Below are 12,493 nucleotides of genomic sequence, written 5' to 3'. Positions count from 1 at the left end.
AACCGCTACCGAATCATCGCCCACATAATAGATTATTTACTTTCCTTTCACCCTATCCCCTGTGCTATTGTTGTCCTCTCTGGCCTGGGGACCACCCATGGTCCCTGCTTGCATGTGACTCTTGCTGGATCCCCTCTGCCCTGATAATGTTGTGCATTAAGCACCAATTTTCAACATGAATGTAAATCTTGTGTAGAATTTGATGAATCTGATATGCGATTGTTTAGAATGAAAGAAGTGTACAGAATATTCCGACCACATGCTGATCGTGTTTCAAGTAATATCGTGATCTTCAGAAGAAACAGTGGGTTTGTCAATCCCAGCGTAAGCACCTCCGACAGTGCAGCGCTCTCTCGGTGCACCACTGGGAGTGTCCACCCGGATTCGGTGCTCAAGTGTGATATGAACTCACAGCCTTCGTACTCAGAGGCGAGAGTGTCCCCCACTGAACCACGGCTGGCACCTGATGTGCCCCTAGCTTTAATGCAACAATTAACTCGCTATCCGATTGCCATTAAAGCAGAATGTAATATCGTTGTAAAGAAGATTAAATTGCAGAATTTTAATAAAATCGGAATTAAAGGAACATTATACTACCTGTCTTCTGCTCTTGCGGAGTCATATGGAAACCTAAATAAGTCACAAATCAGTAGAGAGATGGTTGCGTTGGTCTCCGTTACCTGGTTAATTTCATGGTTCTAATTGGGAAAGGGCTGAATCATTCTTGATTCTGTCAGACTGCAGACATGTTTGCTGTGATTAGTGACCATCTCCAAAATAGTTCTATTATGCAACAGCCGCGATGGTAGAAGGGGAATTTGGTGGGACGCAGTTCTTTTCGGTTTTCGGTGCCTATGTCCCTTTGTTTGCATCGGGCTAAACTGAAAATACCTGTCTCTGGGCGTGTTTGCCTCCCCCGGTCCCTGGGTTTAAGGCAGGACTACTTTCATTGTACGTTACTGGGAACTGCTGCAGGAATCTCTGGCAGAACTGAGCGCCTGCTGTAACTGAGCAGACAACAGCGTCATCAGGTGGCAGAATTGGGAAAAACAGTACCTATTTTAAGCCTTGATAAGTCCCATTATTTGCACATCCGTCCGTCTGTCTCTCTATCAGTCCGTCTATCTTTTTAATTCATTCACAGGATGTGGCGTCACTGGCAAGGCCGGCATTTATTGCCCATCCCTAATTGCCTCGTGAGCTGCCTTATGAACCGCTGCAGTCCCTGTGGTGAAGGTACTCCCACAGTGCTGTAAAGGAGGGAGGTTTAGGATTTTGACCCAGCGACGATGAAGGAGTGGCGATACACATACACGTCAGGATGGTGTGCAACTTGTGGGGGAACTTGGAGATGATGGCGTTCCAATGCACCTGCTGCCCATGTCATTCTAGGTGGTAAAGGACTCGAGTTTGGGAAGTGCTGTGGAAGCCTTGGCGAGTTGCTGCAGTGCATCTTGTAGATGGTACACACTGCTTCCATGGTGCGTCACTGTTGGATAGAGTGAATGTTAAATGTGGTGCTTTGGGTGCCAATCAAGCGGGCTGCTTTGTCCTGGTTTATGTCGAGCTTCTTATAAGATCATAAGAAAATAAGAAATAGGAGCAGGCGTAGTACATTTGGCCCCTTGAGCCTGCTTCGTCATTCAATAAGATCATGGCTGATCTGATCATGGACTCCGCTCCACTTCCCTGCCCGCTCCCCATAACACTTTCCGCCCTTTTCGCTCAAAAATGTGTCTATCTCCGCCTTAAATATATTCAATGACCCAGCCTCCACATCTCTCTGGGGCAGAGAATTCCACAGATTTACAACCCTCTAAGAGAAGAAATTCCTCCTCATCTCAGTTTTAAATGGGCGGCCCCTTATATTAAGACTATGTCCCCTAGTGTTACTTTCCCCTATGAGTGGAAATATCCTCTCTGCATTCACCTTTTTGAGCAACTTCATTATCTTATAAGTTTCAGTAAGATCACCTCTCATTCTTCTGAACTCCAATGTGTATAGGCCCAACCTAATCAACCTATCCTCATAAGTCAACTCCCTCATTTCTGGAATCAGCCTCGTGAACCTCCTCTGAATGGCCTACAATGCAAGTATCCTTCCTTTTAAAAAAAGAGACCAAAACTGTAAGCAGTACTCCAGGTGTGGCCTCACCAATACCCTGTACAGTTGTAACAGGACTTCTCTGCTTTTATACTCTATTCCCCTTGCAATAATTTCCAACATTCCATTTGCCTTTCTGATTACTTGCTGTGTTAGTTCACTTCTTGACTGTTGTTAGAGCTGCACTCATCCAGGCAAGTGGAGAGTATTCCATGAAATGTGTCCCTGGCTGTTAAGAGAAGCAACAGTGGAGAAAGCAGAAAGTCTGACGCCATTTTCCAGTTTTCTCTGGCAACAGCTGTGGTGCCAGAAGACTGGAGGACTGCTAATGTTGTACCTTTGTTTCAAAAGGGAGAAAGGGACAGACCGAGTAATTACAGGTCAATCAGCCTAACCTCTGTGGCGGAAAAATTATAGGAAAAATTCCTCAGGGACAGAATAAATCTTCATTTGGAAGACATGGATTAACCAAGGACTGTCAGCATGGATTTGTTAAGGTAAAGTCGTGTCTGACTAACTTGATTGAAATTTTCGAGGAGGTAACTGGAACGGTCGATGAGTGAACTTATGATGTCGTGTACATGGATTTTAGCAAAGCTTTTGATAAGGTGCCACATCACAGAATGGAAAAGCCCATGCGATCCAAAGCAAAGTGACAAGCTGGAAACAATATTGGCCCAGAGTCAGGAAGCAAAGGGTAATGGTTGATGGTTGTTTTTTGACTGGAAGGCTATATCCAGTGGGATTGCACAGGTCTCAGTGCTGGGTCCTTTGCTTTCCGTGGTATATATCAATGATTTGGACTTGAATGTTGGGGTATGATTAAAACGTTTGCAGATGGCACTGTGTGGTTGAAAATGAAGAAGAAAGCTGCAGACTGCAGGAAGATATCAATGTACTGGTCAGCTGGGCAGAAAAGCGGCAAATTGAATTCAATCTGAATAAGTGGGCGGTAAAGTATTTGGGGAGATCTAACAAGGTAAGGGAATGCATATTAAATGGTATGGCACTGAAAAGTAGAAGAACATAATGACCTTTGAGTGCAGTTCCACAGGTCCCTGAACGTAGCAGGCCAGGTAGATAAGGGGGTAAGAAGGCCTGTGGAATACTTGCCTTTATTAGTCGAGGCATGGAATACAAGAGCAAGGTCGTTATGCTTGAACTATATCAAATATTGGTTAGGCTGCAGCTGGAGTACTGTGTGCAGTTCTGGTCACCACATTACAGGAAAGATGTGATTGCACTGGAACGGGTGCAGAGGAGATTTACAAGTATGTTGCCTGGACTGGAGAATTTTGATTATGAGGAATGATTGGAGATGCTGGGTCTGTTTTCCTTGGAATAGAAGAGGCTCAGGGGAGACCTGATTGAGGTGTATGAAAGTAGCTGGTGCCTAAATGGAGTGCCTAAGTTTCTCTTGGCAGAGGGGTCAACATCCAGGGTGCATAGATTTAAATTAATTGGGGGGAAGTATATGAGGGGAAATATCTTTACCCAGAGCGAGTTGCGGTTCTGGAACGCACTGCCTGAAAGGGTGTTTGAGGCAGAAAGCCTCATCACATTTAAAAAATAGTTGGATGTGCACTGAAAGTGCCGTAAGCTACAGGGCTACCGACCGCGAGCTGGAAAGTGACATTAGGCTGGATCGTTCTTGGTCGGCCGGCGCGGACACAATGGGCCCAAATGGCCTCCTTCCGTGCTGTAAACTTCTGTGATTCTATATTGTGGTGCTCAAGTCTCTGGCGTGGGACATGAATCCACAACATTCTGGCTCAAAGGCGAGAGTGCTGCTCACTGAACCACGGCTGGCACCTGTTGTGCAACTCGCTTTAATACAACAATTAACTCGCTATCTGATTGTTATTAAAGGAGAATATAAAATAATTGTAAAGGAGATTATATTGCAGAATCTTAATAAAAACGGGTGTAAAAGAAACATTAAAATACCGGTCTCCTGCTCTTCCTGATTCATATGCAAACCTAAATAAGTCACAAATCCGAAGACAGCTGCTTGGGTTGGTCTCAGTTACCTGGTTAATGTCAAGCCTGTAAGTGGGAAAGGGCCGAATCTTTCTTGCCGCTGTCAGTCCGCTGACAGGTTTGCTATGATGTGTCACCATCTCCAATAGTGTTCTATTATGCGACTGCTACGATGGTAGAAGTGGAACTCGGTGGACCTCAGTCCTTTTCGGTTTGCGGTTCCTATGTCCCATTGTTTGCATCGGGCTAAACTGAAAATACCTGTCTCTGGGCGTGTTTTTCTCCACGGCCCTGGGTCAAAGGCAGGACTGCTTTCATTGTACATTACAGGGAACCGCTGCAGGAATCTCTGGCAGAACCGAGCGCCTGCTGTAACTGAACAGACAACAGCGTCATCACGAGGTAGCAACGGGAAAAACAGACAAAAAGCACCTATTTTAACGCTTGAGGGGTCCCTCTGTCTATCCATCTCTTTTTTTAAAAAAAATATTTCATGCGATGTGGGCGTCGCTGGCATGGCCAGCATTTATTGCCCATCCCTAATTGCCCTTAAGAAGGCGATGGTGAGCCCCCCTTCTTGAACCGCTGCAGTCCGTGTGGTGAAGGCATCGAAAGACTGCAAGTGGGAGGGTGTGACCTATTGCTGATAGGTCAATAGATTGTGCGAGGATTCAGTTGGAATAGCTCGGGGTAGGGAACTGTAGGCTTTGATAGATTTACATATGTTGTTATAGCTAGAACTCTGCGTTACTGACGTTGTGTTATTACTTGCTTTGTATACTGACTTTGTATTATTACTTGTTTTATTAAGGCGGAACCGTAACAGCAAGGCAAGACGGAAAGGCTAATCTAATATGCTGTAAGCACTTGCATTAGTGCATTAGGTTGCTCTGAAGTGTGTTGACGTGGAATCGGCATGACTGTTGCTGAGAGACATGTTTTTCAATGTTAACATTTGTGTAATAACAATGGTAGAGACAATATAATTCATCTGTATTTGTCTGCGAGAACTGAAGATCCGAATACACGGTTGTGAAACCGCAGAGTGGCAGTTAGACGAATTCTGAACTTTGAGTCGCGAGCAAGATCAGAAAACAGGAACCACCCGTACGAGGTGTACATGCTGGGACTTCAGGAGGACACGAACGAACAACATGCGCCTATAATACAATCAGTTCGGCCTATACGATCCATGATCTAATGTGTTGAGGCACCAGCACCCCGAGGGGGGTAAACTTGAGGCTACAGAAAATCGGTGGCACATCTAGAGGAAGAATATTGACTTCGGTCAACAGAACACAGCAAGAACAGGAGATGGTGCCCCAGAGAGCTTGGAAGCAGGAACTGTCGGACCCAAGTCTCGCTGTGTACCTATTGCCTTTGTTGAATATTAACTTTGTATATCTTTGTGATACTCAATATATTCTCTGGCTTGATTAAAGAACGCGAGTCCGTAACTTGCAGAACAAAATTGGGCAATAATCCTAGGTGAGACGGATTGGGTGTCCTCTGTCTCATAAAGCGAATCATATTGAGTGTTCTTTTTCGGTGATAACTTAGAGTAGTGTTTTTATTCAGGGAACTAACCTCATCCAACTTCAAAAGTGAAACAATGTCCAGGAATGCTAAATGTGTTGCTGCCTTTGTGCTACAGAGAATCTGGGCCAAGGGGAAGGCTAACACATCGAAAGGTATCTTCAGCTTAGCAAGTGGAAAACCTCTCTGTGGACTGACGAGGTCAGTAATGATTGAAAATTCATCCAACTGTTGGACACGGCCTCACTGCTGGGTCAGGGTCCCGAGAAATATCGCCCAGTGTCTCAATCAACTTGAGGTCAGAAGGCGAGTGTCTCTGCACGTGGGATAGAATGTGGCTGGAAATAGGGACAGAGTGTCTCTGTGAGCTGGGGTTCGGAGGGAGAGAGGGTGGGATGTTCTGAGGGCTCACCAGCTGCAGCAGCTGTTAGGCGAGAGACGGGTTGGCTAGTGTGTTGTACAGAGATTCAAAGAAATGTCTTTTCAGTTTTACCATTTGTAAAGATGAAAATTCCATCTCTTGTGAAGAACGAAATGCTGAAATTCTGGTGTGCTCTTGCCAGGAATGCGGCGGAGTGGGGCGAGACTTCCTGCAGCCAGCCTGATCTGACGGCCAACCGGCTCCAAATGCCAGGGAGAGGGCCATCATTCGAACAGGGATGGGAACCCGCAGTGTCAATGTTTCACCCACAGGGGACCATTCCATTACTGGCTCGGGACGTTGGGACTAAAAATAATGAAATTGTTTGGTCCTGGGAAAAATGTCCTTGTCGTTTTATGACAGCAAACAGATTAAGATTAGCACATGGCCCGCCATAGTGCTGCAGTCAGCACATTTACTTTAAGGGTTTCATTTATTTGTTCTCAACAACAACTTGCATTTATATAGCGCCTTTAACGTAGAATAACATCCCGTGGCTCGTCACAGAAGCGTAATTGGACAAATATTGACTCAGAGACACATAGGGAGATATTAGGAGAGGTGACTAGATGGGTGCTCAAAGTGATAGGTTTTAGGGAGCGTCTCAAAGGAGGAAAGGCAGGTGGAGAGACAGAGAGTTCAGGGAGGAAACCCCAGGGCTTAGCACGCAGCAGCTGAAGGCAAGGCCGCCACTGGTGGGGTGATGGAAATGGGGGATGGACAAGGGGCCAGAATTGGTGACACACAGATTTCCCCGAGCATTGTAGGGCTGGAGGTGGGGACAGATATAGGGAGTGTTGAGGCGATGGAAAGATTTGAGCACATGAATGGTAATTTTAAAATTGGTTCAAGGGGAATCAAGGGATATGGAGATCGAGCGGGAAAGTGGAGTTGAGGTTGATGATCAGCCGTGACTTTATTAAATTGCGGAGCAGGCTCGAGGGGGCGCATGACCCACTAATTCTCCTGCTTCTTATGTTCTTATTAGCACATTGCTGTTTGTGGGAGCCTGCTGTGTGCAAATTGGCTGCCACTTTCCCCTAATTACAACAGTGACTAGACTACAAAAGTACTTCCTTGGCTCTGAAGCGCTTTGGGACGGCCAGTGTTCCTGAAAGGCGCTATATAAATGCAAGTGTTTCTTTGTTTAACATAGATTGTAGATCTACAGTTTGCTGATTAAATCTACATACTGCCGAAAACTGTACTGTCAGTGGATTGTTTCATTTCCCACCAACAGAATATAATATTCGATGGACAAGATACGAAATATCAGACTGAAGAGATCTTCGGGTCTCTGCATAATGTCCCATACAGTTGTGATGCCTTAATATATCATCACAGAGACACTCCCAACCCACAGGGATTTAATAATCTCCTGGGAGACGCGATTAGAGGAGAGAGAATCTGAAAAATTCCCCTCCAGCTCCTTTCGGTAATCGGAAGTACTCTCAGAGCTCACACTGTCCCTGGCCTTCAGGGTGGCTATCTCTGGTACCCGGCCGCTTCCTCCCCACCCAGAAACAGGTACAGCTCCTTCCAGAAGGAAGATTGTCAATCTGCACTTACCGTACGTGCTGAAACTCGCTCTGGCTCCTCCACTTTAAACAAACATTGAAACTGAAAGCGTGTTGAATGAGGAAGTGCTGAGAGAGAACATGGCCACCGCACAGCAGTCCGAGAGTTGGACGGAGGAGGCAATTTGTCCCATTTGTCTAGATTTCTTCACCGACCCGGCAATACTGGAGTGTGGGCACAACTTCTGCCGCTCCTGTATCACACAGTTTTGGGAAAAGAAGGAGACAAACTCCTGCCCGGAATGCAGAGAGGAGTTTCCGGAAATAAACCTCAAGGTTAATCGGGCTTTAGTGAATCTGGCCGAGAAAGCTCGAAAATTTACCGTGATTCGGAAAGATAAGGACAGTAAACATCGGTGCGAGGAACATCAGGAAGAACTGACGCTGTTTTGTGAAACTGACAAGAAACTGATCTGTGTGAAGTGTCTGGTCGCGACAGACGGCCCGGGGCACAAGACTCACAACTTCGTGGGACTGACGGAGGCTGCACAGATGTACAGGGTAACATGGAGGGTAGAATCTCTGGCAACATTTATAAAAAATCAGTTTTGTGTTTAAACTTTACATTCAGTTAATTTCTAATTCCAGGATAAACTGAAATCATCCCTGGGATCGGCTACAAAGAGAAAGGATTCGGCTCTGGACATTGCACGGCGACAGAAACAGCAGATTTCCGGAGTTAGGGTAAGGTCTCCCTGAGCTGGTTTTCTGGGATCTCGGTTAATTTTGTTCCCTTTATCGCGCCACATTAATTATGTTTCACATTTCATTTGGTAGGAACAGTCGAGCATTCTGCAGACCCACATCACATTCGAGTTCGCTAAAATGCATCAGATTCTCACTGAGAAAGAGCAGCGTTTGATCCTAGATCTCCGGGAACAAGAGGGGAATATTCTAAAATCAATGGAAGAAAATCTCAGTGGAATCCAAGAGAAGTTAAATGGTATTAATCGAGAGATATCCGAGTTACAGAGACAGATGGAGGAGCAAGATACAGTCTCATTTCTGAAGGTAATACCTTGTTTTATTTCGATACATGCTGGCCATTCGGTGACATCAGGACAGAAAACGCTGGTGGGAGTTGTGTGCAGACCACCAAACAGTAGTAGTGACGTTGGGGACAGCATCAAACAAGAAATAAGGGATGTGTGCAATAAAGGTACAGCAATTATCATGGGTGACTTTAATCTACATATTGATTGGTTTAACCAAACTGGTAGCAATGCGGTGGAGGAGGATTTCCTGGACTATATTAGGGATGGTTTTCTGGACCAATATGTCGAGGAACCAACTAGATGGTTGGCCATCCTAGACTGGGTGATGTGTAATGAGAAGGGACTAATTAGCAATCTTGTTGTGCGAGGCCCCTTGGGGAAGAGTGACCATAAGATGGAGAGTGACACAGTTAATTCGGAAAGTAGTGTCCTGAACTTAAGGACAGGTAACTTTGACGGTATGAGGCGTGAATTGGCTAGAATAGACTGGCAAATGATACTTAAAAAGTTGACGGTGGATAAGCAATGGCAAACATTTCAAGATCACATGGATGAACTTCAGCAATTGTACATCCCTGTCTGGAGTAAAAATAAAACGGGGAAGATGGCTCAACCATGGCTAACAAGGGAAATTAAGGATAGTGTTAAAGCCAAGGAAGAGGCAAAAAACCTGAGGACTGGGAGAAACTTAGAATTCTACAGAGGAAGACTAAGGGTTTAATTAAGAGGGGCAAACTAGAGTACGAGAGGAAGCTTGCAGGGAACATAAAAACTGACTGCAAAAGCTTCTATAAATATACGAAGAGAAAAAGATTAGTGAAGACAAATGTAGGTCCCTTGCAGTCAGATTCAGGTGAACTTACAAAACACGACGTCATATATGCTGACAACATGAAGCTCTATCTCATCACCACCTCTCGCAACTCCTGCTCTGTCTCTGATATGACACTTTGCTTGTCCTGGATGAACAGAAATTTCCTCCAAATAAATATTGTGAAGCCGGAAGCCATTAGCTTCGGTCCCCGCCACAAACTCTTCCATAGACTTCAACTCCATCTGTCTCCTTAGCTACTGTCTGAGGTTGTACCCAACCTTGGTATCCTATTTGGTCACGAGATTAGATTCCGGCCACATATCTGCGCTATCATCAAAACCACCTATTTCCACCTCCATAATCTCGCCTGTCACAATCCCCGCCTCAGCTCATCTGCTGCTGAAGCACAGATCCTGGCCTTTGATACCTATGGACATGACTATTGCAATGCTCTCCTCGCTGGCCTCCTATTTTCCACTCCATAAACTTGAGCACATCCAAAACTCTGCTGCCCATATATGAACTTTCACCAAGTCCCGCTCACCCATCACCCCTGTGCTCGGTGACCTACACTTGCTCCCAGTTAAGCAACATCTCAATATTAACATTCTCATCCTTGTTTTCAAATCCCTCCATGACCTCGCCAATCCCTATCTCTGCAATCTCCTCCAGCCCCTCAACCCACCAAGATAGCTGCACTCTTCCAATTCTGGCTACTTGCACATCCCCATTTTGAATCACTCCAACATTGGCGGGTGTGTTTTCAACTGTTCCATGGTTTGTTTCTACCACCTTGTCCACAATTTAATAAGCCAATGATATTCCATCATATTGTCCCATAATTTGATTTTAACCGAAAGAAAATAGCCCCATATTTTTCTTCATATTTGCATTTATGATACCAGGCAGAATCCTTGTCCATCTCTTCTGTATCCTCTGTAAACACACAATATTGTCCCTCTAGTTTTGAGCCCAATACTGCATTATCACTTCTGGGATTTTATAATCTATATCTCTTGTGATACAATGTAGAATCCTATTGGGATTGGAAACAGCTTTATCAACCTGAGGTGCTGCCTGTAATGCTCGGTTAACATGTACCCCAAATCCCTCTGCTCTGCTACTGCCCCGAGCCACCATCCATTCGAAGTAGAATTCCTGCTGTTAGTTACCCTCTCTCCGACCAAACTTACTGCCATTTAATTCTGTCCAACAAGATTTAACCCAATCATTCCCTCATCTTATTAATATCCCTTCACCGTTTTATTTGGTGTAATGCCAAATTAACTCTACCTTCAGAACGGAACCCTGTGGGACCCCACTGCCCAGCTGTAATCACCCTGAAAACCCACCCTTGATTCGTACTCTATATCTTAACCTTCTAAGTAACTTTTTATCCAGTTTGCTATCATCCCCAAATTCCATACGTCCTTCTCTAGTACTCGTCCTGTGTGGTACCTCATCAAAGCTTTACTAAAGTCGACCTACACTGATTCACCGCATTGCCCCATGTCTATTACATGTCTATTTTATCCTCCAGGAAATCTATGATGCATTTCCAGCAATATCACCTCTTTGAACTCTGTGCTTTAAGTTAAATTGCTTTCTTGCTTCATTATTTTTCAGGGCTTTCTAAAATTACTATACCTTCTTAAACTTATGTGCCTATCAAATCCCTTTTTATAAATTTCAAATAGTTGCTCTGCAGACTTGTGTATTAATGTCTTCGATCACCTCACCTTAGCTAGCTCACTCTTCATTTTACTAATATTTATCTGACTCCATTCTTATTTTCTACTGACCATTTCCTTTACAGTTCGATTTTACACCTAATGATAAGGTGTATACCAACATCTAGCTCATATACCTGATCAGTACATATGACCACATCAGGCACTTAAAGGCAGCAAACTGACAATACACTGAATCCAAGCGGTGTGAGATCCCCAGGGAGAAGCGCCCCTCATGGTGCTACATGCAGACTGTAACTCCGGGTGGTGGGAGGTCTGATTCAATAATCGCCTCTCAGTTAATTTGTGTAGAAAGTACAAAAGTAGAAAACCTCCCTGAGTAAAGCAATCCAGGCCGGAACTCCTGGCCACCATATTGATGAGACTGTGTGCTACACCGAACCGCACAACAGGACTCACCCTTTACTAACTAATAACTGGACAAGCAATAAAACTCCCTGAGGAAATAGTTACAGGAGAAGTAACGTTGGGACCTTTACGCAATAGAATTAGGAAGTATGTGATGGAACTGAGTAGGCAGTTGAAAGGTAGGTGACAGGATGTGTGAGATAAGCAGGAAGAGGAAGATGAGGATAAAGGAACAAAACCCCTGGCGGTAGTATCCAAGGTGGGGCAAGGGTAATGGTTCGGGTGTTAACAGAAAAATCTGGATTCGCCCCTCGACAGAGTGGACCCGATGAAGTACTGATTAGCGGAGACACGTGTGCAGGCGTAAATATGAAAATTGGGGGCCGATGGAATGATTGGTCCCAGCTGAAAGAATAAGGAGTGGAGGGATGCATTATTAGATGGACTTTTCGGGAGACTAGGTTTAATATTTTCAATACTGGGGTACTTGCCACAATAAAATGGACCTGGGAAAGGTCAGAGAAATGGTGCAAACATTCCAGTAAGTAGAAATGGTAAGAATCTAACTAAAAGCCTGAAATATCCAGGATGTATTTTATCAACAGAATGCATATAAACGTGATCACCACCACCCTTATAATTCTACAAGGACAAGGAAGAAACTAGTAGCCCATTACCTGCCCCAGAGGGAAGTACAAGTTGTGACAATCGTACCGGAGAGGGAGCGATGTTTCTGTGTATGAGGAGAACTCCAAGGTGCCCTCACATAACAAAGTGGGCCAAAGGGGGGTTAGTAATGAAATACATGAAGGAAAAGATACACTTTGGAATATGCCAGAAGATAATCACGATATTTCTAAATCTGACCGATCTAATGATCCCCAGTTCCTGCGGGTCAAAAACAATAAGCATGTATAAAAATCTTACACTGCAGGCCTTAGATGGACTCGAGTCTAAGACCCTGAGG

General features: G+C 44.8%; 1 protein-coding gene across 1 annotated transcript; it reads left to right on the top strand.

The window, feature by feature from the left end:
• The first annotated feature begins 7,686 nt into the window (after positions 1–7,686).
• LOC139230612 (nuclear factor 7, brain-like) lies at positions 7,687–12,269 on the top strand. The gene is made up of 4 exons (XM_070862430.1): positions 7,687–8,119; positions 8,207–8,302; positions 8,396–8,629; positions 12,132–12,269. Exons 1-4 carry the CDS (start codon positions 7,700–7,702, stop codon positions 12,267–12,269), a joined length of 888 nt encoding a protein of 295 aa, XP_070718531.1. The 5' UTR covers positions 7,687–7,699.
• The last annotated feature ends 224 nt before the right edge of the window (positions 12,270–12,493 follow it).

The sequence above is a fragment of the Pristiophorus japonicus genome, chromosome 19, assembly GCF_044704955.1.
Source record: "Pristiophorus japonicus isolate sPriJap1 chromosome 19, sPriJap1.hap1, whole genome shotgun sequence".
NCBI classification, from domain to species: domain Eukaryota; kingdom Metazoa; phylum Chordata; class Chondrichthyes; family Pristiophoridae; genus Pristiophorus; species Pristiophorus japonicus.
Note: the sequence above shows the minus strand (reverse complement) of the source record. Positions and strands in the feature narration are given on the sequence as shown.